This window comes from Fusarium subglutinans, assembly GCF_013396075.1.
Source record: "Fusarium subglutinans strain NRRL 66333 chromosome Unknown NRRL66333_c0000046, whole genome shotgun sequence".
NCBI lineage: Eukaryota > Fungi > Ascomycota > Sordariomycetes > Hypocreales > Nectriaceae > Fusarium > Fusarium subglutinans.
In genome coordinates, this window is record NW_023502109.1 from 42,887 (window position 1) to 70,329 (window position 27,443).

The 27,443-nt window shown below is 50.9% G+C and overlaps 7 protein-coding genes across 7 annotated transcripts; 3 read left to right on the forward strand and 4 right to left on the reverse strand.

Annotated features, from left to right (window-relative positions):
* Window positions 1-417: 417 nt before the first annotated feature.
* Window positions 418-864, forward strand: FSUBG_5057 (NADH-ubiquinone oxidoreductase B12 subunit; the record flags this gene model as incomplete). Its single annotated transcript, XM_036683113.1, has 3 exons — window positions 418-431; window positions 524-631; window positions 696-864. 3 exons carry the CDS (start codon window positions 418-420, stop codon window positions 862-864), a joined length of 291 nt encoding a protein of 96 aa, XP_036539427.1.
* Window positions 865-1,743: 879 nt separating this feature from the next.
* Window positions 1,744-3,327, reverse strand: FSUBG_5058 (uncharacterized protein; the record flags this gene model as incomplete). The annotated part of the gene is made up of 1 exon (XM_036683114.1): window positions 1,744-3,327. The coding sequence occupies one exon, from the start codon at window positions 3,325-3,327 to the stop codon at window positions 1,744-1,746; it is 1,584 nt and encodes a 527-aa protein (XP_036539428.1).
* Window positions 3,328-5,819: 2,492 nt separating this feature from the next.
* FSUBG_5059 (uncharacterized protein) lies at window positions 5,820-6,484 on the reverse strand (the record flags this gene model as incomplete). Its single annotated transcript, XM_036683115.1, has 2 exons — window positions 5,820-5,922; window positions 5,976-6,484. The coding sequence occupies 2 exons, from the start codon at window positions 6,482-6,484 to the stop codon at window positions 5,820-5,822; spliced, it is 612 nt and encodes a 203-aa protein (XP_036539429.1).
* A 915-nt stretch (window positions 6,485-7,399) lies between these two features.
* FSUBG_5060 (uncharacterized protein) lies at window positions 7,400-9,145 on the reverse strand (the record flags this gene model as incomplete). Its single annotated transcript, XM_036683117.1, has 2 exons — window positions 7,400-8,273; window positions 8,331-9,145. 2 exons carry the CDS (start codon window positions 9,143-9,145, stop codon window positions 7,400-7,402), a joined length of 1,689 nt encoding a protein of 562 aa, XP_036539430.1.
* Window positions 9,146-11,802: 2,657 nt separating this feature from the next.
* Window positions 11,803-13,573, forward strand: FSUBG_5061 (ubiquitin-like 1-activating enzyme E1 A; the record flags this gene model as incomplete). Its single annotated transcript, XM_036683118.1, has 2 exons — window positions 11,803-12,145; window positions 12,201-13,573. 2 exons carry the CDS (start codon window positions 11,803-11,805, stop codon window positions 13,571-13,573), a joined length of 1,716 nt encoding a protein of 571 aa, XP_036539431.1.
* Window positions 13,574-14,432: 859 nt separating this feature from the next.
* Window positions 14,433-18,671, reverse strand: FSUBG_5062 (uncharacterized protein; the record flags this gene model as incomplete). The annotated part of the gene is made up of 4 exons (XM_036683119.1): window positions 14,433-14,983; window positions 15,047-17,873; window positions 18,011-18,106; window positions 18,195-18,671. 4 exons carry the CDS (start codon window positions 18,669-18,671, stop codon window positions 14,433-14,435), a joined length of 3,951 nt encoding a protein of 1,316 aa, XP_036539432.1.
* A 2,377-nt stretch (window positions 18,672-21,048) lies between these two features.
* On the forward strand, window positions 21,049-22,086 carry FSUBG_5063 (uncharacterized protein; the record flags this gene model as incomplete). Its single annotated transcript, XM_036683120.1, has 1 exon — window positions 21,049-22,086. One exon carries the CDS (start codon window positions 21,049-21,051, stop codon window positions 22,084-22,086), a length of 1,038 nt encoding a protein of 345 aa, XP_036539433.1.
* Window positions 22,087-27,443: the final 5,357 nt, after the last annotated feature.

Sequence of the window (27,443 nt, forward strand, 5' to 3'; positions counted from 1 at the left end):
GTTAAAGATATGCGCCGACTGGGTTCCTCGTCGAAGATGGTAAAAAGCTTCGCTAGTTACACGGGGTCGGCCTCTTCCTTGCTGCGATTCTATAAAAAGCGTCGAATGTCCCTTGGAAGGATTAAGTCTGAATAGGTCAATTGATGGCATAGAATAAGGTACGTACGTCCTCTAAACTCTGGAGGGCAGAGGTGAGGAGGGCGGCGGGTGAATCAATTGGTCCGTGCGTCATATCGGAGGAACCAGTCAACTTTGATCCGTTCCAGCCCAGCCCAGTTTAACCTAACCTATACCTAATGACGGGGCGAAGACAGCCAACATCAATCAATCACTAAGGTCGAATTGGCTCGCTCTTCATTCGCCCATTTCGTTTGTCGTCAGATCCAACCACCACCAGAATCTCTCTTTCAGCCCACAATGCTTGCCACGAGGTACGGCGCGCACTCACACAGCTGCTATTATCCCAATTGGCGCAACCAATTGTAGTGAATGAACTCGGGTTGCTAATATACTCGCCATGTAGAGTGCTACGAGCCGCCGCGGGCGGTCCCAAGCCCAACATCACCGGCTTCAACATGCGGGCGTTCCAAGCATCAACCGGCCAGCCTCGATACGATCCCTGGGAGCGAAAGTCCGTAGTCCCTTGCTGACACGTCTGAACCCAATAAAGCCAACGTACTAACCCTCCTTCACAGCGAGGCCTGGCGATATCAGGGTCCCTATAGCCGCTGGAACCGTCTCAAGGGCGGTTTCCCCGGTCTCGGCATCGCGACAGTCGCTTTCACCGCCTACTGCGGATACGAATACTTCTTCCTCGAGGATGAGCACCACCATGGCGAGGCACATGGAGAAGAGCACCACTAGAATGAATGGAAACGACGATTGGGGGAGCGGATTTAGCTGGAATGCAACTATCCGGGGGTGAGAAGTTTTGTACATATACCTCCCACGGCGAGGACGGTGTTTGATCAGATTATGGAACCATCAATCAAAAGAATATCAAAACAAGATGCAGGCGGACCGGTCTTTCTGACATTATCATGAACTTGCCGTGGATTTGGAATGGAAAGTGGAAAACCAATGCATCGGAGACGACAAGAACTTTTGCACTGGATAAGCAACACTCCTTCTTGGTGTCGCTTGATTGCTAGGGCTCTCATTTCTTTTGCAGACTGCGATGGCTATCAGTGTGGAAGGTAGAAGACTACTGATACATATACTCACCCTTCCCAATCATAGGGTCGATCACTCAATTACTTGTGAAGCCTAGGTGTGCTTTGTTCTCAATGAACAAAGCAGAATGAGCTTGAACGCCTATCAACACCTCGAGTCTTGGCCAGTCTGTGAATATGTATGCAACGAGCCGGCTTTCAAGACAAGGAGACCCGGTTCAAGGACAGCGCTCAGGAAATAATTAATCAAGATCAAATTGATTCAATTTGGTGGTCCAACCCAAGGTAAAAAGGTATCTCACAAGACTATCCTGTCTCTATGCTAACGAAGGTAAAATTGGTCCTCAGACCCTATGCAGAATGGTATCAAATGCCCAGAAACGCCGCCATATATCCATTTCGGCTATAGCCCACAACTCCAATAAGAGAATAAAGAACAGCCATCCGAGGCCACAGAAGAAGGTACCTTGTAATCATAACGCCGTTTTCCCAGTGTGATAATGCAGCTACCGAGCACCCATCAAGGGTCTCGGGTTAGGTCATCATGATTCGCTCGCAACTCAAGACTGTCTCATAAGCCGAGACCATTGACAGCATCGAGGGCGCCCTCCACTGCTGTTTCCAATTCTTCCACTCTGACCTTCAGCCCCTTGTTCTCGTCCTTGAGTAGACTGACAGTATCCCAAGCCATACTGGCCGTTTGCCCTTGGCAGTTGAGGCATGTCGCAGGCGCAGGCGCAGGCTTAGGCTTCTCGCTCGAGATGCCCCGGATGAGTTTTTGAAACGCGCCCATTTGAGTATTGTTGGTGTTTCGTGCGGCAGCATTACCGGTGGCACGAGGAGGCTCCAGTGTGACGGGCTTAGGCTGAACAACAGGACTGATCTCAGACATGTTGGTACAGATTGTTGGGCTGCGGGATCGCGAGAAGACACTGGCCTCATCCACGCTCTCATCATCAGATGAGGTCGAGGTACTCTTTCGCCAGCGTTTGAGTCGATCCTCATCGACGCCCAGGTCTTCTGATACGATAGAAGCTGCTGAGGTACTATTCTCTTTCTCGCCATTAGTCGCCTCATCTGCGCGGTCCTTTTCATTTGCCAAGCGGTTGAGCAAGTATTCAATCATAGCGTCTCGCTCTGCCATGAGGGTAGCCTGTTCCTCGAGCTGCTTCTCGAGCTGTTGGATCCTGTTTTCAGATTCACTCTTGTCGAAATTTTGAATATCACGCTCGGCCTGGAGCTCCCTAAATTCTGTTGTGCGTTGCTCATAAGCAGCCTGGAACTTGCTCAGCAGACCAGTGGCGTTCATCTGCAGGTTCTTGAAAGCGGATGGCGAGAAAGCTGTGCCTTCGACAGGAAGACCGTTGGGGAAAAGCCCCTTTTCAATGTCGAGATTCATGAGGGCCTCATTTTGTTCTTCCGAGGGACATGCAGTAGGTGAAGCAGCAAGGGATCCGAAAAAGCTGAATCGAGAAGAAGTTGGTGTGGATGGCTTGGCCGAGGATGTACTGCGTCGTCGAGGTTCTGGGGCGGTTGTGGATAAAGGTGAAGGTGCATTAGATCGAGAGAACCAAGTTGAGAAGCCGTTTCGGGGAGCTTCCTCTACAACAGCAGGCAAGCTTGACCGAGGTTTGGAGGCAGCAGGCCTCTTGTCGCCGGTGAACGACATGTCAACAGAAAGCGGTCTAGGCTGGCCACTGGAGATCTTGTAGAGCTGCGATTCAACGTCCAAGTTGTTGTCGGTCAAGTTGATAGAGTGGCGCAGAGGTGACTGGAGTTTAGGAGAAGTAGGCTCTACATGAAGACCGGGATCTCGGGTTCGAACAGAGGAGCTGGGAGGGTGATGAGCTGTCGTGGGAGGTGTCACTGAGAGAGGAGCCAGAGGAGGAGTTGAACGGGGAGTCGACTGAGCAGCGCTGGGTGTCTTGAGAGCCGCGGGGGAAAGGCGGAGGGAGGTGGTTTCTGATAGATTGTTGTTTCTGGGTTTGTTTGTCACAGCAGCTCGCCTCCGGGCGGTCGAGGCGCGAACACTGGAGCCATACGACGCTTGAGAGCTCGGTCCCGTTAGACGCGAATGATATTCGATGGGAAACTGTCCAAGCTCCTCCTCGGCAGCTCGATCCTCAACGAGCCCCTGGGGATCCAGAGGCTGCATAATCGCCTAATGTTTCGGTTCCAAGGGGGTTTGGGAGATTTGACGGAACAGGGGTCCAGAGAAAGGAACCCAGTTTGAGAAGCACTAGAAGAACGCTAGTAGCGGCGATCGTATTGATACGTATTATGTAGGTGGATGGATAGCTGAGGTGCTTCAAATCGATTGTGTCGAGAGAGAGCGGTGGGAAGAGAGTTGGCGATGAGTGGACGGTGGTTTATGGCAGGCGAGGAGGAAGGCCATAGATGTTAACCTTGACACCACAGTTTGTTGCGCGTGGCCGGGTTCGGCTGAGGAGGAGCCGACTACCTTAGTATGCAGTGACCCTACAACTCGTCCACTCTATGGTTGGGGCAACTTGGGATATGCTCTAATGGTGGGTTTGTTTGGACAGAATTGAGTGGTTGAGGTCTCTGAGGGGTCCTTTAAGTTAGTGGCCAACAAACTTGTACCAATAGGGTAATCCTGCAGCGCCAAGTAGACACAGCTCCGAAAGACTATCAGGCCCATCTATAAAATATGACCGTATCTGCATTTCTGAGAAGGACGTTCCCATTGTCTTTGAAACCTTTTCCGGAATAAACACTGCAAAATGCCGTCTGGTAGTGTCTCACTACCAACAGTTGGCGAGCAAGCCAGCCGAGCTTGGTAACGCCCTAGCGTTGATCCCTGAATTCTGTGGAATGCAGAGACACGCCACTGTCTCCAGAGGCACTTTATTATTGTGGGCTTGACGTAGCTGGAGGTTGGAGACACCTAGTACATAGGTCCTTACGTTCCGTTGTTAGTAGAGTAGAGTCATGAATGACATATTCATGACAATGATTGATCAAGGGATCTTGACTCAATATTGGCCTTGTGTGGAAATCCCTCGTCATCGAGCCAAGTCCCTGAAACTGAGCCCATTATAATCAATCATGGTCACAAGATAAGGCACTGAAGGATCAATGCAACCAACCTTGCCCATATAAATCATGCAGTATCACTATCGCCTGCATAGATGATAGCACTACTGCACAAAGGAGCCCTTCCCGAACGGCTCCAACGTCCCCGCACGTCTTTGTCTCGCCCTGTCTCGCCCTCGAGTCCACTGCTTGGCCTGTCGTTCTAGTCTAGGCTGTCCTACACGGGAACCTGCAGAAATGCAAAAGCAAAGTTTCTACCTTAAATCTAGGTTCGTAGGGCCATCTCAAGCTTTTCCACGCATTTTCACCCACAAGCCCACAAGCCCGGTCAGACTTAGATCACTTCTTGGCGAGTCCAGGCCGTTCCCTACTCCGTCTCGTTCCTTAAATTCACCCTAGAACAGGAACAGACTTTCGCGCTGGCACGTTGATGAATTCGATTGCCACGATCTATAGCGCCTTGTGGCTGCACAAGACCAAGAACACCCCGGAAGAGATCTCATGGCAATGACTATCGTGTGTCACTTCCAGTACTTAAGGTACCCATGGTGGAAACTTGGATACACATTAGGTAAGTAGGTAGGTATGCTCTCTGATTGTTGTACTGGACATTATTTCATAGCACTCTTCGGAAGATGCCATGTTTGCTTGCTTAGACTGTGGTAACTAGGTATAGTACCTGGCTGCAGATACAGTAGGCAAGGCAAGGCGACATGGACGATAAACTATGGCGTCAAGTTGCCTATCATCTCAAAGTCGTGGAGTTTGAAGACACATCTAGGCCTAGGGCGATGGAGTAAAGTCTCCGGAATCTACTATCTAGGTACCTGATGTTTCGGCCGCTTTAGGATGAACGGTATTAGCGACCATCTACACCACACAAATTCCAGCTCTTTTAGCTGGATCATTTTGCCAAACAAAAGCCCCGCGTGCCGTTTATACAGACTATCGTCACAATCCTACCTACCGACCGACCTTGGTTAGGTCAGTACCTAGGCTGGCGAACGTTCTATAAGAACTTACCTATTAGCCGATCCAAACTACTTACGCAACGACCAAGAGTTGGTTCTTTGAACTTGTGCCTACAAAGTCTCAGCCTTTAATGTAACAATGGACTTACTCACTTGGAACTTTCATTGCCTAGGAACGGAAGAAAACTTAGGGTCTCGATCTCGTGATCCTAAATAACGAAAAGATTAGGGTAGCTTTGTATAAGTTTAGGATGCCCTTCAAAATAGCATATCTCGATCCCAAATGTAGGTAAACTTAGGTGAGACTTGACCAGCCTTTGGAATACTTGACTGTTTTTAATATAACTGAAGTTTTCCTGCTCCCTGAGGCCTGTCTACTGACTTGAAAGACTTCGTGGCTCCATGGTCACAAGAACTATCGTAGCCACTGAAAGGACATGGAAAGTATACTCGAATGAACTCTCTAACATCTACTGGTATAAAGATACTTGCAGCCTGCATTGACCATACGCCCAACCGAACTATAATAATGACAATGATAAACCAAACTCCTGTCCTTAAAACATCCACATAACCATCAACGGTTTCTCTTCTCAGTTGTTCGTTCAATGGCCGACCATTATGTCTGGCTAGTCAGGCGACTGTTGGGGCCAGTAGATGTATCCCAGTCCTTTGGTGTGTCCAGGGCTGCAGCCAGCAAAGTGATGAAGATGCCGAGCGCCCTGGGGATATGGTCAGTAATTGCAGGCCCCTACACTGCTATAATCACACTTACAGGTTAATATGTGCTATAACCACTGCTGTCTTGCCCAGGGGCCAATCAATCACGAAGGGCATGATAAAGTTGTAGCTATTGGCATAGGCGGAGTAGAAGACGACTAAGAATGCGGAGGTCGCCACGCCTATAATCCGGAAAACGTAGCGGGCAACGCGGTGATTGAAGTACCGAATCTTGGTGAAGAGTGAAAGAAGGGTGATGGAGGTAATGACCCATGTGACACCAGCGACAAGAGCAAGGACCAGGAATGGTCGTTCCGAATCGACACGATACATGTCTCGCAGAAAGTAGATGGGAATATCAACGTCTGCTATGGAAATCCATTGAGCGAGAGAGTGATTTTCAGAGAACATCGTGTCGAAGTAATCCGATTGTTCAGGCCAGTAGTTGCAAGCAGCGACCAGGTTCATAGTAAGTGTTTGAAAATTGGTGAGGGCGAAGAGGACTAGGAAGGCCTGAAGGATAGTGCCGCCAGCGCGGCCAGCGCCCTTGGGTTGATTCATCATTATGAAGAACAGAAAAGGTGTAGTGATGTCAGATAATGGCAGATCTTGATGAATACTTTGGGAACCAAGAAAGGGGTGACGAAGATGATGATGAGAAGAATGAAGAAAGGCTCGGAAAGGGTCGAGTAAATTGGTTTTAACCATCCTCCGATGCCCAGGCACCTTCCTTCATCTGATACGAACAAGGCGGCGATGGAGGCAGTTACAAATGACTTCAACCGGGGGGTTGGGGTTGGCAGAATGGAAGTTGACACTCCTGGATTAGGTTCCATTGTTACCTTATCTACCACTTCCTCAATATTCAAGATATCTGATTGAAGGGAGGCACCAGCTAAGACTGGGCTGCCCTCAACATCTAGGTGGTTGTTGCATTAATATCTGCATACGTGCTGAAGTTCTCTCCGATTGAATGCCCGTGACCTTTATTTCTCCCGACGAATCAAGGAATTCACCCCGGGCAGGGGGTCTCTATTCTTTTGGAGTTGATATCTTGCTATCTTCGACCACTTCACTACCTTGTGATCCTGCCTGCAAAACTTAGATTCAGGACACTGGAAGCGATCGCGATGAAGGTAGGTATACGAGGAGAAACTTTACCTTGTAGGTACCTAAGCAACAACCGCCTTTTGAAGGCAGCCGTATAGCAAATTGTTGGGTACTACGGCAGGCAGTTCCAATCACGTGTGAAAGGACTTATAGGCAAGTTCAACATCAGGGCAGTCTGTAGAGTGCTATGTAGAGCATGTAGATGCGACTCAGTAGGGTATGCTTGGGTAGGCCGATCAAGCAAAAAGTTCCCAGCACATAATGATCAGCCAGCACCTTCTAACGGGTATATTGCCATATTTCCTGACGAATGAAAGCCAAAGACCTGGATACGTTGCATCTCCGTCTATGCACGTTTTACAAACCATCTCAGCGCAACTCAACTGAAGGAAAGTAGCGAGGTCCTGCAAAACCTCGTGCCAAGACAGACTGTATATCAATATTACTCGTGGGGTCGTGATGGGAGCTCCACATCTTGAGGAGTATAAATCGACCTGATATGGGAGGGTCGAAGCGGATTGTGCATTTGCTCTTCTTCTTCTCTATGTTGAAACGAGCGTGTGGAGAGAGCAGTTGACCGCCGCCAACGGCTCGAACGGCGTCTTGCGTAGCAGAGGCGTGAGCTTCCCAAGCTTCTGTCAGGGAGAAAGATCGGTTGGAGTGATCGTAATCGCGGTCCCGTTCCCGCTCTCTTTCTCTATCCCTCTCTCTTTCACGGCGGCGCGAATATGGAGGATCAAACCCTGGGCCGCTAGTATTGGCAGCACTACTGTAGAGGCGCCAGTGGGAGGGATGGTGGTCGTCGAGGTATTCGGGATCAAAAGGGTTGCCGCCGTCATCGGAGTCAGAGTCGGGGGTTTCAAAGGGGAGGGAGCCGATGCGGTTCGGCGCACGGCGTAGGAAACGGGGGCCGTCAAAGCCGTCGTCTTCGTCGTCGCTGCATTCAGTAGTGACGTGAAAATCGGGCAAGTTGGAGGCGAACTCTTCAGGCATCTGTGGTGTCCGTGGTTCATAATCATCCGCGTTGGTACGGTAGGGGTATGCTGGCCGAGACCTCGTAGTCGTAGTGCCATTCTCGTGGTGCTGCACTGATATTATCTCAGTTGGGATGGGCTGAAGAACTCTCGAGTCCCCATCGTGGGTAGGTTCATGAGTTGGCTGTGCATATTGAATTTGGTACTGGGCTGTTCGGTTGAGCACTTCGTCTTGTTTCATTGCCACAAAGACCATTCCCTCTCTCACGCTGTTGCAGAATTAGCCATGTTGTCCGGATCATGCCGTAATGCATGGGACAACATACGGATGTGAATAGTTGGACGATGCAGGCGCCTTTATAACCAACTCCTGGAGAGTAAAAACGGTGCCACCCTGATGTCTCAATACTATGTTGCATCTGTTTCCCTTTGTACAATACACCGAGGTGTCGTTTTTGAGGATATTCTCAGCGGCGTATGATAACTCATTGGAGAACATGCCCCCATCACAGCTGACGATCTCCATCTTGAGGTCCCCTTGCTCGACCTGGCCATACTTGCCATAACGGAAGCCTCGTAAGGCCGGCGCGAGACGATCAGAATCCAGCTTCCGGCGCTTGTGCCGTCGATTCGAGTCAGGGAGATCTGAGGGACGGAGTGAAGGAGAGAAGTTGGGCGGCATGAGCGGAGGAGTAAGGCTTGGGTGGTGCTGGAGATCAAGAAGGGCCCGCAGGTGCGAGTTGGCTTCCTCGAGGTGTCGATCGAGGTCTTCGAGATTGGAGGGTCTGGTGTTCTCGGCGGTTGCGGCGGTTGCGGCGGAAGCCCGCATGCGGTCAGTACGTCGAGTAGTCGGCCAACCGTCGTCCATGGGCCGTTCGAAGTCGTCGAAACTGGAGCCGGGACCCGGCGCTCTGTTCTCCAGGTTCCGGATGCGGTCGGCGCGGCGTGAAGCGGCTGACCAGTGCCGGGACTGAGGGCGGTTGGAAGATGTCGGCGAGGGGCTGTCTCGGTCACGGTCTCGCTGGGCGTGGGCGAGGGCTCTCAGAGAAGGCAGTCGAGGCGGTATGGGAAGCGGTGGAAAGTCGTCGAGGGGTTCTCGAGAATGGCGACGGTGGGAGTTTGATCCCGACCGGCCAGACATTTTGTATGTATACGTATGTAGGTATGAATTAACGGCGGGACTGGGGGGTTTCACTAGTCGGTGGGCGGTTATGGATATGGATATGGCTCTGGCTCTGACTCTGACTCTGACTGTGGATGTGGATGTGGATGTGAGTTATGACGTGGGGTTGAACTGAAGCGAAGCGAAGAGGCTAGAGGGATGGCCGCTGATGGTCCCGTCTTTTGTCAGATGAAATGTGACCAAAATAGAAATGATGATGGTATGAAGAATGGTCGTTAATCGTTGTCGTCCAAGGGACAGCAGTTAAGCAGTATCGGCGCACGGTACACCTGTCTCTCCGGGAGCAAACTCGTTGGTCTCGCCGTGAGTTGAGTGAGAAGAACCCCCGAATCACAGCCTGATTTCGGTGTCTTCGCGATGGCGACAATCAATGGTTGAGCAGCCGGCTAGGGATTGGATACTGTGCGAATGACTCTGCCGTGGGTGGGTTTTATGTCAGTCAATCATTGGCCTTTGCTTTTCGCTGAGCCGCCCTACCTGTCACTTCATACTCATCCTAGACATAAGTAGGCGATACAGGTATTATGCGCCTTTTTTCTGTATTTTTCTCTCTACCTGCCTCGCAGTTTTTTCTGCTTCTGCCAAGGTTGTCTTCCAGCCAAAGGTCAGGCGTACTACGGCACATGAGCCGTGACTCTGAGTGATAAAAGTCGCCGTTCTTTGGCGGGGGCGAGCGGAGAGGCGGCGTAGTAGCAGAGACGCCAGTAGAGACAGATATTCGTTGATAGCTGAGCTTGGCGGTAGCGGTGAGATATCTGCAGCAAGTATTGAGTTAGGTACAGAAATACCTAAGGGAGAAAAGGAACAGATCGGTTGTAACTTGTGAGAGGTGACAGTTGTAGAGAAGTGACATACCTAGGTAGGTAGGTAGCCAGGGCTGGGCTGGGCTGGGCTGGGCTGGGTCGACTGACCTTGTGAGCCGAGCCGTCCATGATGGATGGTAACCTAAGGTATGGGGGATAATAATAAAGGCGGTAAAAGCCACATCAAGGGATAGTTAGGCCCCAGCTTTGAGTCCCAGCACTGTATCCGTTCGTCCAGAAGCTTGACTTGTTGAGCAAAGACCAGGTTCTTATGTGCACTGTAGTCAGTTTATAGTGAGGAACAGGAAACCCTGGTCTGGTGTTGCGACATGGCGGAACTCGTACCAATTATGTGTAACATTGTGCGAGTATCATGCTGTATTCAACTTTCGGGCAAATTGTGACTTGAAGCTTTAGTGTTTTCTAGGTTTGCTAACGATTAAAGGTCCTCTCAACCCTGGTGTTCAGTCACCTACCTTGGCTTATCTTATTATTATACATTCTTGGTTGTTCGTTCCATTGTGTGAAGCATGCACCTAGGAAGTCACATATTTCCCTCTATTGCCTAAGGACTTACTTACCTATGAATACTACAAAGTTTTTTTTTTTTTTTTTTTTTTGGTTCCTCTCAGTCTGCGAAGAAACAGAAGAGGAGATACCTGGATGCCTTGCCTCGTATCATCCCCCTGCAGCCTGTACGTGATATGCTTGCATCAAGTAGACTGGCAACCTTACCTCGTATGTAGTCTACTAGACACAAGTCATGTCCCTGCACCACCAACTTCTTGACCCAGTTAGCCTCGTTCTCTCTATAAGGAAGGTCATGATATATTCAAAACCGTATAACTAGTTGTTGTATTATGTTTGAAAATCATTTTTCTTAGTTTTATCTCTTTTGCTTCCTACTAAGTAAGCCTGGTCAGTACCTAAGTCTTCGCTGGTTGAGGGCCTCATGTTTCATTGATTGCACGTGATATTCAGGGACCTTTTGTGCCTGCGATCTAGGTAGTTCCTGCCTGTCGGGACGAAATGATGTGGTTCTGATTCAACAAATAGCTCCGAGCTACATTAACATTTGCGAAAACTCCAAAAGATTTATCTAAAATGAAATACGGAGTAGAGGAGTGGAGTATATCTCAGCTACAGGATACCTACTGAGGTACCTATTTACAGAAGCATACTCTGTGTTGTGTACTGTAAATTCAGGCATCTCTATCTGTATCTCCAAAATCTTGACGTTACCTGATTCTTGGGTCATCCATCGCCTTACAGCAGCTCCCTTGAATTTCCCCAAAGTGGTACCTACAGTACAGAACGTGCCTAGGTACCTACCTAAGGTAGGTAAGGTTAGTACCCATGTCGATCCCACTAACAATTTCATACGGCCAATCATTGCAAAGCTACCTACTAACTTAGTTCAGCTCACTCACTCAACTTCCAGGTTCATAACCTCCTTGACGTGAGAAGCCAACGTTCGACCACTCAAGTTGTGATAGGCATCTTCAGCCTCTTTTTTAGCAATCAATCAATCAAGCAGACAGCAAGAGACGTACATACCTGCCCGTGGTCTTCTCTCAGGTTTATGCTCGCGCCGTAGATGAAAAGTGCTTTTGTTGACAGTGAGAAGCTGAGAACCTGAATCTCACCCAGCAGGCTGGGCCTTTTCTATCACGCGTCTTCGCCTCGTCTCTCTGCGATATCGCCCTACGGCCTTTCAGCCTTGCGCTGCGATAAAACACATCCTCGGCACTTTATTCGCCTGCTTACATATCATTTACTCCATCCCCCGACGTCACCTCAAATATATCCCCAATGGACAACTCCAGCCAGGATCAAGGCCAGCCTCAAGCTGAGCCCCAAGCACAACAACTCCCGAATGCTTCAGCGCAAGAGGTCATTCCTCATATCGATGCCAGCGCTAATATCAACGTCAACGGCAATGGTATTCCCCAACTACCAGAGAACCTCCTCAACCCAATGAACCCTCAGGCGCTGAGCATGTTGGCCGATCCCTCACTCATGGCTGATCCCTCAATGATGGCCATGCAGATGCCTCTGGCAGACCCTTCATTCATGATGCAACCTGGTATGGGCTTAGCGAATGGCCAGAATGGCTTCGGTCTTCCCGTCGCTCCCCCTGCCACTGTCAGCGCTGGTAAGTTCTGCACGCGCAAATCGTTTCTCAACATATCATTTCTAACATGCGCCAGATGAGGTCGCTCTGTATGACCGTCAGATCCGCCTCTGGGGCATGGCCGCACAGGCAAAGATCCAAAGCGCAAATATCCTTCTCATCACCATCAAGGCCCTCGCCAATGAAATCGCAAAGAACCTTGTCCTTGCCGGTGTTGGCTCTCTCACTCTCCTAGACAGTGCTACTGTTACCGAAGCAGATCGAGGCGCCCAATTCTTCATCCCTGATGGTGAAGATGTCATCGGACAGAACCGCGCTCAAGTCGCCAGCACCGCTCTGCAGAAGCTCAACCCCCGTGTACGGGTCCACGTCGATACAGAAGGCGTCAAGACCAAGGGACCAAGCTACTTTGCTGCCTATGATATTGTCATTGCCACTGATCTTGACCCTGAGTCTTTTAATATCATCAACACTGCCACACGCCTGAACTGCAGGGCTTTCTATGCTGCCGGTTGCCATGGCCTCTATGGTTTCATATTCAGCGATCTTATCGAACACGACTATGTCATCCAGCGTGACCTGGGAAACATGCCCACCTCCATTGGCCCAGAGTCTCGTACTCGCACTATCGTTGATGTCCAGACTCGAAAGGAGGGTCCCAAGACAATTGAGTCTGTCACCAAGCGGGAGCTCTACTCTACGTGGTTCCTCGCCAGTGACCTTGCTGTTCTTCCTACCGAATACACCCAATCTAAGCGACGACTCAAGAGTGTCACCCCCGCCCTTTCTTGTCTCCGAGCTCTCTGGGAGTTCATGCAGATCCAGAACGGCCGAGTCCCCAGCAATCGCGATGACCTTAAGTTGTTCACGCAGATCGCCACTCAGAAGCACAAGGCTCTCGGCCTGCCCAGTGAAACTCTTCGCCCCGAGTTTCTGCGCAGCTTCCTTCAGAACCTCGTCAGCGAGATCTCTCCTGTTGCCGCCATCCTTGGTGGTCAACTTGCCCAGGACGTCATCAATGTTCTCGGACAAACCCAGCAGCCTATTCAGAACATGATCGTCTTCGACGGCACAACCATGGAGGCACTCATGTACCCTCTGCACCCAGAAGGCTCACTCGGGGCATCACAACTCACAGACCATACTGTTCCCAACGGCGGTGCGCCTATGATTCTGGGTGGCATGGATGCTCTGCCTTTGGGTCTTGATCCAACTGCCATGGGCGCTCTGCCTCACCATAATAACCCAATCATGATTCCTACTGGTCTCCCTCAGAACGGCAATCTTATTCCCATGCCCGACGGCTCCCTAGCCGATCCTACCCAACATTTCAGTGCTGCAACGCAGGTGCCTCAGCAGCCTATCCAAGGGCACACGGCACAAGTCACAGCTGAGCAGAACACTCAGGAGACACCGGCAAACTCCGGCGCCTCGGAATCGAAGGAGTAGACTAGCCATATCACCAGGATGCATCTAGAAGGACTTGCGGCAGTGATTTGAAACTTGGACAGGGCACTGAAGGGGGGGGGTAAACATTTCGCCCGTACTATATTGTAATTTGGGTTCGATCTCGAAAGTCAATAGAGAAGGCTCCAGCTAGGGGACAGAAGACTTGGGGATAGACGATACCTCTGTATACTAAATAAGACTACTCACGCATGACACACAAGGGGCTCAGGAAAGATTCGATATACTAATGAATATTCGTTTGTACCTCCTAGCCAAATATTCTGCGATCTCAACAGTCACTCCACTATCCCAGTGCTTTCAGCTTATTGACTCTATTGTGCTCTACCAGCATAGGTAGCAGACCTAGCTAATATATAATGGGCATGACCATGTTGCCCTGATGCTTTTGTATTCCTGTACCCTACCAAAAAGCAAACCACGATTGCCTTGTCGTCACCTCATTCTTTTCCTTAAGAGACGGATATCGGCCCCTTTCATCGCATTCAAAGGGACTGCAAGCAAAAGCCCATTTGTGATCCGCATCCAATTCGCACTCCATTCATATAGCAAAGCAGGAAGCCAAATGTCGAAAACAATGTCGCATGTAAAGTCAAAAGAACGCAATGCATATTGTCTGCCCCTCTATATCCGGGGGCATGCTTGCCTAACGCCGCCGATGCGAATAAGAGAGGGACTATGCCCTCATCGAAAACGATTAAATCAGTATATGGTAACCGACTTTTGGGGTATAAGTATTGGGTATCGTAGCAGCAGAGCTGCTGTTGTAATATCAAAGAAACAGCGGGTGAACATTATCAGCTGTTGCTGAACTTAACCGTGCTTCTCGAGGTGCAGAGTTCTACGATGAACTCTCGTCAGTGCTGTCAATAGTGATGACTTTTCGCTGACTCTTGATGATTTGGACATCGTCAGAAGCTTCGCCCTTAACTTGAGGTTCTTTGGCGGATGAGGAATTGCCCTTTGGGGTCGTAGACTCCACGTCTTGGTCACTCATCTTGTTGGAAGTGCTGGAACGGACGATCTTGATCTTCGTCTTCGGTGCAGTCTCCTTCGTCTTGGTGACCTCGACAGTCTTGCTCTTACGGGATTGCGCCACTCTCGGCTTCTTCGCCGGCCCAGCCTTAGTTGCAATGGGTTCAACCTCAGTTGTCTTGGGCTTCCTAGGGCGCAGTCGTCGCTTGAGCGAATTGTCATCCTCCTCAATCACCACGGCAACATCGTCATTCTTCTTGGATTTCTTAGCTGAAGGCTCAACTGCGACAACATCATTGTCTGGTTGCGTGTCAGAATGCTTGCGTTTGTTCAGCTTCTGTGTCGTAGGTGGCACGCCAATGGCAGGCTCGACGAATCGGACGGACTTGTAGGGCCGCGCAGGCTTAGCTTGCTCATCTGCCTTTGATGAAGAGTCGTCACCATTCTATCGCGAGTCTTCTCTATCTTGGCCAGGCTCACCCCGTTCTTTGCCACTTCGCTTACGCGTTTGGTTTACGCTCCATCCTCTGATCTGGGTCGGCCCAGAGCTGGGCAGAGCCGCGGCAGACCCAGTCTCCTTGTGGTCGTATGGAATGGTCTTTAGTTCGGGCTTATTCGGCCACGCTCGGTGCGCGGGAACAGGGGCGGGTTGAAGCTTTCGATACTTGTTTCCAGCATCAGACGACCCTGAAGGGGTGGATCGATGACCATGGATCGAACTGGGAAGACCCTGAGGATTGTCTTGGGGGCTTTGAGCCATGTGAGGGGGCATAGGAGGGGGGTTCGCATACGTTGGAGATAGTACTTGATGGGCGTAGCCTTGATGAGGCGAGGTCATATAACCTTGCCCAGCAGTCTGCGGGTTTGGCAGAATTCGGTCAGTCGCAATCGGCTGAAGCGGTGGTTGCCCGTGTGGCTCGGGGCCAGGGTACCCTCGGTGATAAGAGCGAGGAGGACCGGGCGGGTAGTAAGAACCGGATGATCGTAAGCTAGGTTCCAACAGTGCCTCATCCTGAAGAGACTGGTTACGTCCTCGCGAAGGTCGCAGAGGAGGCAGAGGCTCGGCGCTGCCATTGTGAGAAAATGGGATCCGCGCTGGGGGAGGCGCTGGGGATGTATAATGAGACGATACTGGGCCTGGTACCGGTCCCGGAGGTCCGGGAGGAGCATTTGAAGGCCCGGCAGGTGGTTGTCCCGGGGGAGGTGGTTGCGACCAGTACGCACGAGAGTAGCTGGGCTCGGGGGCACCATAGATACTCATACGGCGCGGAGAGTACCCGGGATCGATAGGACGGCCGGCAGCCATGTGAGCATCACGGGGGTCTGTGTTCGCGTAGCTGCTATGTGACAGGTATGCCCCCTGATCCTGAACTGGAGGACCCTGAGATGGGTGGGGGGGAGCGTAATCCGGGTGTCGCACTGGCGGATGCTGTGAAACATTGTGTTCCTGGATAGGTGGATAGGCCATGGGTTCTCCAGGATGACCATGCACTGGGCCGCTTGGTTGCATTGACATGTGCGCGCGGGGCTGGTGCATGTACCCTGGGGGAACCTCAACAGGGCTGGGATTGTATCGAGGATCAATTGGGGCCTGGCTTGGGGTGACAGGCGGAAGCTCGTTAGTCTGGGAAACGGAGCTTCGGGGGTCATGTTCAAGCATTCCATGAGAAGAAACGGGGCCAGGTCCCATGCCATTCGGCGCGGTATCACGGTAGGATGGTTGTTCCTGAGTACCATACGGCTCAAGCATAGAAGGCGCTTCGGGGACAGATGCTGGCTCATAGCTCATCGCAAGCTCGGTTGCTGGAGCAGTGTCGTAGACTGGCTCGGTCTCTCGGATAGCAGCCGATCCGTTGGAAGCGCTTATAGCATTGCTCAAGGCAGCCAGATAATCGAGGCCAACGCTGGAACTGGTGTCGGTCGTAGGAGCAGGAGCAGGCTTTGAGTCAGTGAAGACATCACGAATAGCGTCGTAGCGAGCTGGCTTAGGCGCAGGCTTAGGAGCCTTGTTAGCCTTGTTCGATTCTTCAGTCTCAAGAAAAGCACCAGCATAGGCAAGGACGGCGAGGTTAGTGAATCCAGTCTCGGGTTGAGGGGCTTCAGCGTCCTCCCCTTCGGGCTCTTGTTCCTCACTTTCTAGCTCTTGCGACTCAGAAGCGACTCGGCTGACAACGGGTCTAGCTTCAAGCTCCTTGGCGGCAGTGCCCAAGGATCTGCTTCGCAAAACCTCATCAGAACGAACATATTCAGATATAGAGATCTCTTCAGGGTCGACCTCTTCAAGTTTGCAAAATCGTCTCATCGAAGCACCGATCTTGGCGCGGTACGGATTATCATCCGAACGACGGTGGTTGGTAGTCTTGAGGAATGAACGTGAGGCATGAGCAATTCGACCCGAAGGGTTGGCAATATAGACAACAGGCTTCCCTGGCATGACGTGTGGAGTCTTCTCTACCTCGGGAACAGGTGCATCTTTCATGATAACACCATACTTAGGGTGCACACCGAAGCGCTTGACCGTGTCTTGGTCAAAATCTTCGGGAACAGTGGTTGAAAAGTCGTAGCCATTACACCAATGATCGACGTGAAGGCCGTTGCTGTTAGGAGTGTTGAGGTACTTGCCACGCTTTGCATGTGTATGGCCCTTGCTGGAGTCATTGGTGGAGTCCCTGAAGCCTATTTCCCAGTTATTGAACTCAAAGGTTTTAGGGCAGTAAAGACGACTATTAATGCCCTTTTCCCGCATAGATGGCTTCTGGTTGTATACGCGGTAGCCCCATATATCTTCATCGCCCATGTTCTTTGGCAACGGGGGGCTTCTTTCACGAGCAGGCAATTTACTTTGAGCCCGAGCAGCAGCTGCGGGAGTGATGCCATTAGCAAGAGCGGGAGGCTCTGGAGTCCCCGGTGCTGATTCCGACTCAGCTGGCGTGGCCTCGGGTGTGGCCTCGGCTTCAGCAGCGGAAGCGAGAAGACCCTTAGCAGGAGCGGGAGCAGCAGATGCGCCATCGTCAGCGTTGCTTCTGGTATTCTTCTTGGGAGTAGGTTGACCGTCTGGTTGGTCTTGGGCTCTGCGTTTGTTGACACCACGGCCACGTCCACGGCCTTTTGAAGAAGCGGTGGCTGCGGTTGTAACTGCAGCTGTAGCAGCCGCTTCGTTCTCGCGACCCTTTCGCCACATGGAAGTGCCTTGAACACGAGAAGGATAAGGGACGAGATGGCCATCTTGGTAACACTCGTAGATTCCAAATTCTTGGTCATAATGCTCATCGCTGATGATCTTGTACTCATACTGATCATCAGCAATCTGCGTTGTGCGTGTCAGCTGTTGCGCCCCCAATTACCGTAATGGGTAGATAATCAATTAAAGTTGGGGAAAGCCAGGTGGTGAAAAAAAGGAAGAGTAGAGACAGACAGAAAGGTATAAGGAAAACTCTGACTTACATCAACGGGAAGGTTCTTGTCATACAAGGAATTAAGAATTCGAGCACGATTCTCTTGTGATTCGTAGAACTGTTCTTCAATCTCATCAAGACCGTTCTGTGATGTGGTTGTGTGAGTAAATTGCCAAGAGCCTCATAGTAATATCGGGTAAGGGACTGGGTCACGTCAGAGGAGAGCGACATACCTGGAATTCTTGTTCAGCGACGTAATTGTCGGCTTCATGCAAATGCTGGGCGAGCTGAAGGTCTCTGTCCAGACGACGCTTGTGCTCGGCGAGTTTGGCATCGAGGTTTGCTTGGAGCTCCTCCATGGCAGGTATGAATTCCTGGACAAGTTTATACTTGTCTGGATTTTGAAGAGCATCGTCAATGGTGCGTTCAGCCAGCTCTTGCAGGGCGGGCTTCAGCGCGTGAGCAACAGCCTGATAATTTGCTTTGAGATGCCGTTGACGCTCATAAGCAGCCTGTACGCGCGAATCGGCAAAGTTCTTTGCTCGGCCTCGTCGTGAGCCACCACGGCCAGCCTTTGCTGTAGCCGCCTTGGATAGAGCGGCTGTAGAGCCACCTCTGCCACCACCTCTACCTCGTCCACCACGACCTCTCCCACCGCGGCCACGACCACGAGTGGAAGGTTCCCTTGCGGGAGAATCGTTCTCAGGCATGATGAGTACAATGGTTCATGTAGCTAGAGGTGAGGAGAAAAGGTAAATGGTGGTGTATGGTTATGTGAGGTGAGGTGAGGTAGAGCAAGGTAAAGTAAAGCAAAGTAGCGGGCCGGGTACCAGCTTTTTCTGGAGGTTAAAGGTGTGAGAATGTGCCACGCGCCAGTGACAGGGGAGTGAAGTACCTGGGTAGGTAGTCCTTGAGCAAGGCAATGAATGAGAGAGAGCGCAAAGGCCGTACGTGACTTTTGGCGCGATGAAAGAGCTTGTTCGTAGCAGAAACGCGGAGAACAAAGAGAGACAAGCAGCCGCGTGCGTTGAAGGGGAAAGGTTATGAAAAAACAAGGCGCGCTGTGTTGGAGGAGAAGGAAGATGATTACGGGCGTAGGATGAAAGTGAACCTAAGTGAAGTGACAGTGGAGGAATCTGAATCTGAATCTGAGAGACCGGGTCTGGAGGTGTGAGGTACGTATAGATCAGAAGTTTTTGCCTGCTGGCAGTGACTGCAAGTGCCACGCAACTGCACCAACAATACAGCAGCTGAAGCAAAAATTGACTGATCCGTGAGATTGGCCAGCTCGGTATCACGTAGCTGATTATGAGTAGCAGTGATCAACTGGCGTGCCGAGTGGTTGAAGTCGTGAATATGAAGGAGGTTCTAATGTAATGAATGAGACGGAGAAGCACTTCGAGTCCCTTTTTTTCCCAATAATACCGGTCCCCCAGCAGCATCACCCAAACGGGTGAATCCAATGCGCCAAACATGCCAATAAAAGCGGGGGTTAATCTGTCTACCACTGTAAGTGCGCTGCAGGCCGCTGTAGAGTTTGCTAAATGCCCTCAGAAATTATACACCCCTGGTCATCGGAAATCCACCAGCCACGCCCATCGATTTCACTCTAAGCCGTTTCGGGCACTTCCAGGACACAATCGAGTCAAATGATTGGCCCGGTACCCTTGATTTTCCGTTCACCGCGGCTCTGTGACCCCTGTCGATGCTTTGGCATTCTGCAAGGAGCACTCCGGATTCTCTTGATACCTATGAGTGAGGCTTGACTCTGAGGTACCGCAGATTTGGGTCTGTTTCCATTGTGAATACCTAATAAGCAAAGCACCTCAATGCCCGCATTGCATAGTACTTAGGCACCTTAGCCTACCTAATCTAGGTACAATGCAGGCAGAGATCCACCAAGACTTTTGTTATGCAGGTTAGCCAAAGGCATGTTCTATTCAATGCGACACAATAAGCAGACAACAATGAACAATAGTGGATGATCAGGATATCATGGATGTTCAGGGCCCAGCCTAGTCATGGAGACAATCGGCTGATGTCCCATGATTTGGAGCCCCCTGGCCTATCATTCTTTCACTCGCACGAGATCGGGTTACTGAATCTTTTCGGAAGCGCGGGAACAATAGCAAGAGTTGCACTTGATACAGGGAAAACTGCTGCACCCACCACTCTCCACTCTCCGTCCGTACGTTTGTAACAGCTGTTCATCCTGTCGCTTTGCTGTGGAGCCTCACAATTCTTGTAGACGGGAGACAGGGCATGGGCATTAGCATACGCCACCAGTTGTGACACAGTCTTCGGAGTTTCGGATAACCCACGGTATTGCTATTGTCACTGTGTATACTCTTGTACGTTATTCATGTACGATTTCTATTGTCTTGCCGTGATGCACCTGCTTGTCACTATCAATCCCCTGTTCGTCCCTTGTGGCACTGTCAGCTTGGTGTGATTGGCCTCCGACTGCAGCTCACCTAAGACGCCACGATCAATGTGTAGTGTCTTATATCTGATCAAGTATGTTTAATTGTGTGAATGTTAAGAACTCTAGTCGTCAGCTACAATTCATCATAGACTACCAGGTAAGTGTATGTTATCTTTCGAACTGAGTCTTCTGATGTAAAATGTCGAGATAACCGTTAGTAGGTTCAAAAAGTGTAACGCTTAGCACAAACAAACCCACCAGACACTCATGATACAAAGAGGATCTCATAGACGAGAATTATCCTCCAGAATTAATACATTTTGCGTACTACTATATGCCGTGCTAATACCTTCATCCACAAACTCATTCTCAACATCTTGTCATCACTCACCCTAGACACTCATAATAAACTCATATTCAGCCCCGCATTTTACAGACTCGCCTTGCACTGGTCAGCCCAACCCATGGAAGCTCCCGGGAACTAAACAAACGGTGCCGCTGCAGTGTCAACCAATCATATCACCCCACACACAGATCGGGTACGTACCCGCAAGACGAAAAAAAAAAAGTAAGTTGCTTCAGGTTAATAAGGTAGATCGTTCAACCACGTGCATTCAACCGTGACATGACGTCGCGACAGAGCCTCAACCTCCGAAATCATCATGGGCAAGAAACGGAAGCTGTCGCATCAGAATACGCCCAATGCGCGTCCAAAGAAACTCCCACAGAAGAACAAATCCGACCAGAAGAAACCGCCCAATGGCCCCGCGAAGAAGGGCAAAGGCAAACAACAGCATCAGAGTGATGATGAGCCAACGATACCATTCGAGCCTCACCACCGCATACTGCTTGTGGGTGAAGGCGATTTGAGTTTCGCTGCGTCTATAATTCAGCATCATGGCTGTGCAAATGTTACTGCTACGGTTCTGGAGAAGGATGCCGAGGAATTACTGTCCAAGTACCCCCACGTTGAGGACAACATCGCCGTAATCCGCGGTGATGCTCTCAAGCCCAACGAGGCCAATAAAGAAGACAAAGAGACATCTGCCGAAGAATCAGAAGCAGGCGAAACTAGCCAAGGTAACCAGAACGAGGTCGAGGACACCAATGGCGAAAGCGACAGCGAGGAAGACGACTACTACGACTACTACGACTCAGACGATCCCAACGCACCACCAAAACCTAAGCGAAAACTCACTCCCAACAACAAGCTCCTCTACAACATCGATGCTACTAAACTTCCTAATTCACTCATACGCGCTCGCTTTGACCGCATCGTATTCAATTTTCCTCACGTCGGCGGAAAGTCCACTGACGTGAATCGCCAAGTTCGCCATAACCAATCCCTTCTCGTATCCTTCTTCGAGCGTGCAATTCCGGCGCTTGCCTCCGACGCTGCCATTGTAATCACACTATTCGAGGGCGAGCCATACACCCTCTGGAATGTCCGAGATCTCGCTCGTCATGCTGGTTTGCAAGTTGAGCGCAGTTTTCGATTCCAGGCTCGCGCATACCCTGGGTATAAACATGCACGAACGCTGGGCGTCGTGAGAAACTCGAAGGGTGAAGTGAGCGAAAGTGGATGGAGGGGTGAGGAGAGGGCATCAAGGAGCTTTGTGTTCAAAAGGAAAGAAGATATCGCCCCGGTGGTCGGAAAGAAGAGGCGGAAGGGCGATGATTCATCTGATGATGAGGATTGATCGAGATGTTGCGACACGAATAGAAACAGTATAATTGGAGTCTGGTGTTATGGGACAGCAAAATTAGAAATGCCGAGAAACGGAATTGAGTTCCGAAAACATGGGACTTCATTTAATCGGCATATTGCCAAAGGTATCTCGACTCCGAGCTTTCCCACCATGTTTATTTCCCAAGCAGATGTTCATGTACCAGATGACCGACAGGATGGATTGCTTGCGCCTGAACGCCAATGATCGATCCATGATAAAGCACGACTCTCAGAAGCCAGAACGGTATGATATTAATATCAGGGATCAAGACAACCCCCAACGCCAAGAAATGCCTCTGCCACTCAGATGTTCGAGTAGCAAGCCCAATAGAATATGCGGCCGACGCTGCCCCCCCAGATTGCCCATTGAACACAGGGTCCAAAATATACAGGCTGTTCGCCGTTTATATAGTGATGGTACAGTGCGCCTGGTATTGGCCCTTTAACTCCCGAAATGCAAGTGTGATTATGTCCCAACCAAGCTCCATTAGTGCTCCTATCCGTAGACTGCAGTGCTGGGGGCTCAGCAGATCCTGTTCTGCAACCCTCTTGCTCGTGCTTTAAACTGACGTCTTCCGCGACCCACTTCCTCTAGCCTCGTGATTCAGGCGAGACAGCTCGTTGGAAACATCCAGTAAATCTTTTTCAGCGCCTCTAGTGGCGTCCTCCAGATCCTTCGTATGGTTGGCCTCGTCTTCAAGCCTTTGTGCCTCCTCATTCTCCCTCATTAATGCCTCCTCCTGCTCACGAAGAGCCTGCTGTTCAGCATTAACGACACCTTCCATGGCTGATTGCGGAGGAGGCGGTGGTGGTGGAGGAGGGCTGGGCGCATCCAACTCATCCTCTCTTAACCTCTTCATGTTTGGCCCATCAGACGGAGATATCGAGAGCGGACCCTCTACTTCCGACTCCCTCTTCCTCTTACGCTCAGGGCTTCCCAGAGAACCACTGCCCTCATTATCCGATGCCGTGGCAGCATCAAGCCCATCAGCTGGAGTCCCATTAACATTGACCAACGATGTACCCTCAAGCCCACCAACGACAGAGCCAGTACTGCTTCCTGCAGCACTGGGGCCTCGGTCACCTTTCATCTGGGTATCTGTGCTGTCGCCCGCCCTTGGTTTCTGCTGATCACCGAATTTCTTAACAGCACGGTCTAAGAAATCCTTGACATACTGCTTCACTTTCCTCGCTTGCTTTTCACTTAGGGGTGCATTGGGGTCGCCGACCCGGTTGTTCTTATAGTCGGATGAGACCAGCTTCTTAGCTATCTCCTTACCAAAACGCTTTAGCTCCTCCTTAGGAAGTTTGTGATGGAATTTGTCGAGGACATGTTTGATGTGGGGGAACACCTAGCAATCTGTCAGTAAAGTCCTTGGCAGGTTTTGAATGCAACCAACCGTGTTTTCGTATATCTTCATCTGTTTTTCGACTGGAAGAGATCGCCATTTCTCCTCCTTCACCTCCTTGGGTGGCGTATCTGCCGTCTTGGGGGTCGAAACTGAAGTATGTTTAGGTGTTCCCCTCTCAGTAACCTGGTTGATAATACTTTGGATCGCCAATTGCTCCTTCATAGCTTTGGACGGTGCTTTGACAGCAGGCTCTGCTACAGGCTGGGTAGGTCGCTGCCATGTTGTGGTGCCTTGCTTGTTATAGAAATAAGTGTTTCCTGCAGCATCCTTGGCGGTGAACCATCCTTGAGGAAGCCCACCATTGAATGGGGGCCTGCGAGGGCGTCCGCCGTTCTGGAAAAACGCGACGTTCCTTTGCGGCATGCTGTTTCGAGGGCCTTTCGGCGCGTCAATGGTCTGTGGCGACGCTGTCTTTGAAGATTGCGCTGCCTCCTCGTCCCGACCTGCACCACGTCGCTCCTCAAATGAGTTTGCAGCTGGTGCGTTGGGGTCGAACTTGCGTCGTCTGATTCGGTACGCCACCTCTAACTTACTCCACTCGTCGAGAAGGTATTTTGACTTTGAAGCCACGTCTTGGTGCTCGGATCGTGTCAGACCCTCGATGGTGGCCTCGATTTTGGAGTCCTGGATCTTATTTCTTGTCAAGCGTGGGAACTTGTCGAGGATGTCCAAAACCTGAAGGACGACGTTGTGGTCCTCGATAAAGGTGTTGAGTGTTGTTTTGAGAATTTGGTAAGCGTGCATACGCATAACACAGTGGATGACGCGCTCCTCGTCGCACCGCAGGATACGGTCCAGTAATTTCACGGCAATCCATTTCTCTTTGCATTGCATAAGAGCAGCCATGACCTTTCGCGCGTCGTCCTCGTTGAGACTGCGCGAAGGTATACTGTTGACATATTCCTCATCGTCCTCATCTGGCTTCTTCTTCCGAGGCTTCTTTGCCACGGAAGTATCCCAACCGTCACCTCCATCAATACCCAAAGCCTCGACAGTCGCGACAGGCAATTTGGTAGCTCGCTCAGTCTGTGTTTTGCCTCCAATGAATCCCACGCAATTGGCTTCCCCGCAGTAGCAGGGTTGGGGGTCGGCACCATATCGGTCAACATTGTAGTTAAACACCAACTCTTCTCCGGATTGGATTTTGCGCGAGGCAAAAATGCCCATTCGGAGTTTGTCGCCAACCACCCACTTATCAACATAGCAGTTGGGGTTGCAAGAGTGGTTGCAGAAGCGACCATAGTTGCCCTTTTTTGTTGCGTCCACAAACTCGCTCTTGTTTAGCGACATGAAGTAAAAATGCTTGATACCCTCTTCGTCGTACTGGATCATTCGACGCCGAAAGGTAGGCTCATTGATGACTTCGCCAATGTACTCAAAGACGAAGTCATTGGCTTGTAGATCAGCGTCGGCGCGGAGGCCGAAGCCCTTTTTTTCGGTCTTGATGACAGAAACGTTGGCGTACTGCTTGCGCTGGAACCGCTGATTCTGGCAGCCCCCTGCACAATTTCCAGCCTCAGCGCTACATTCCATTTTTGTCGCTCGATTAATGCAGTCCGAGTCCTCGCCACATGCAATATTTTCGCCATTGTCTGTAGAGAAAAGTTAGCATGGCACCCGACCACAGGGGATCAGGATGGGCAACGTACGCCATTCTTCCCGACACTCGCAGTCCAAGGCGTCGTTATCTGTAGATCCAAGGTGCTTTGAGCCGTATAGGCAATCGGGAATGAGCTGAAAGAAATTACAAGATTCGGCGGTCATGTCGGGGAGGTGGTCGAAAAGGACGGGTTCGCGGCTGGCTGCCAACTTTTGAGAAGCCTTTCGAGAGAGCTTTGAGGGCCTGCTTGAGCTCGGTGTGTCTGCGCTCCCGCTGCGCGACTTGAGGCCATCATGAGAAGCGCTCGGCGATCGGGATTCTTCCTGGCCGCCATTCGTGACAGACATGGGAGTCCTCTCCTCCTGTTTCACCTGCGCGCCGTTTGTGCCCTCCTCAAGCTTGATTTCCTCCATTTTGCTAGTCGTATACTCGTCATCCTCCATTAGTACATCAGGAGCAATAGCACAAAGGCCAGTTTTGGAGCGTGGTCTCGGGATCTATCGAAGGTACTGGGCTGTCGCGAAGGAGCAGGGCGTGTCGGAGAGGTCAATGCGAACGCGAAGAATGACTCGTCCCAAGACAGCAAAAAGGGTGGAGTGTGAACGCGGAGTTGGTGGAGCGGCGGGCAGACTATATCCCAGGCGCATCTACTGCAAGGCAACGTAGGGACCTTACGGGGGGACGAAGCAGAAAGTTAGAGGCGAGGCAAGGCGAGAAGAGAGCCCCGAGAGAGGTTACTTGACTTGATGTATGCAGGCCAAATCCGGGGTTAACGTTAAGCGGTCACGGGAAAAAGCGACGGGGCGAGACAAGGAAGCCAGGGCACATTGAGACCGTGCATCGACGATTACAAAAGACAACGGGAGGGACGAAGCCAATTCGAGTCGAGAACAACTCATTCCGACCCAGGACAAACCCCAAGGCAAAGCAAATACCTACCTACCTTACCTTAGTAGCATGCAGCATCTTTTGTCGGAATTTTATGGCCCCGAGTGCCCGACGCAGTGGGAAAAGGCCCGACCGAGGCAACTATACGCGCCATAATTGTCTATTCCTCCAGTTGCGTGCAGCTCAGTAAGTAAGCCACCGCGAAACAACCTTTAACCTCCCACTACCAATGACTATTTGCGCATCAATTCACACCATTTCTCGAGGCCTTAGGTCTCTGAGCGTCCTCAGCGTGGACGATGTATCCAGAATGCGCCTCAGCAGCTCTTGGTAGTCCCAGCCCAGGGCCTCTGCAGCCAACAAGGTGAGACTTGCTTGATCCTCGCGCCTAGGCCGACCAGGACCCGTCATGTTCTGCAAACAAATGTTTTTATTTAGCCACCTTTTTTTGAGCGCTTCGGGAAGGACAGGACAAACCGGTTTCATGTTCACGTCAAATAAGGCAAACTTGGAGTCGGCCGAGTCCTTGAATCTGCGGACATCAATTCGAATCGGCGCTGTCACCGCCAACTCTCGTGCCACACTTTCGCATTCCTCTGCCACCTGTTTGTATGCTGCCTGGCTGGCCTCCGCGGCGGTTATCGCCCTTGAGTTTGCTGTGACTGCGACGGCGCCATTGTAGGGAGCAACGCCATTGATGTGGTTGAAACGCGTCACAACAGGCAATGCCCAGTATCCACCTCCTCTAGAGATTGGCGGCATAACTGTAACAGTCGCTTCTTCGCCGGCAAGATATTCTTCCAGCATGATAGAGGGCGACTCTTTAAACAAGGCCTGTGCATGTTCAATGAGTTCCTTCAGGCTGCGACAGACACGAACGCCATGGCTGCCACGGCCACGTATAGGCTTTGCGACAATCGGGAAAGGGAGGTTAAGCTTCTCGACAACCCCTTGAGTGTCTTGGCTCTCGTTTAGGGTCCATGCTCGTGGCATAGTAAACCCGCCAAGTTTCCGCAGTAGATTGTTAACGAATTCTTTGTCGTCGTAGCGTTCAACAATCAATGGACCTTGCCCCACAACTTTAATATGGCCTTGATACTCAGCGATACGGGCTGATACTTGAAGAGGATGTGACGAGAAGAGGATCGTGTTGGCCCATATATGGCTTGCGCCCTTCTTGATAGCCTCTAGAATACCACCCTCGGTATCGGGAAACGACCATCCAGCTTGTTCACTTGATTTGGGATCATTGTGAGGGCAGATAACATCGACGTTCGGTGATAGGCTCAAGCTGTAGGCGATATCGGCGCCGGAGTCCATGTAACCTGCGAACACAATTAAGCAAGCAAACACAGTAAATCGGGCAAAGAAAGAACAAATCTGCGAACCTCCAGGCTTCTTTGGTTTCTGGATCCCATCAATAACGAG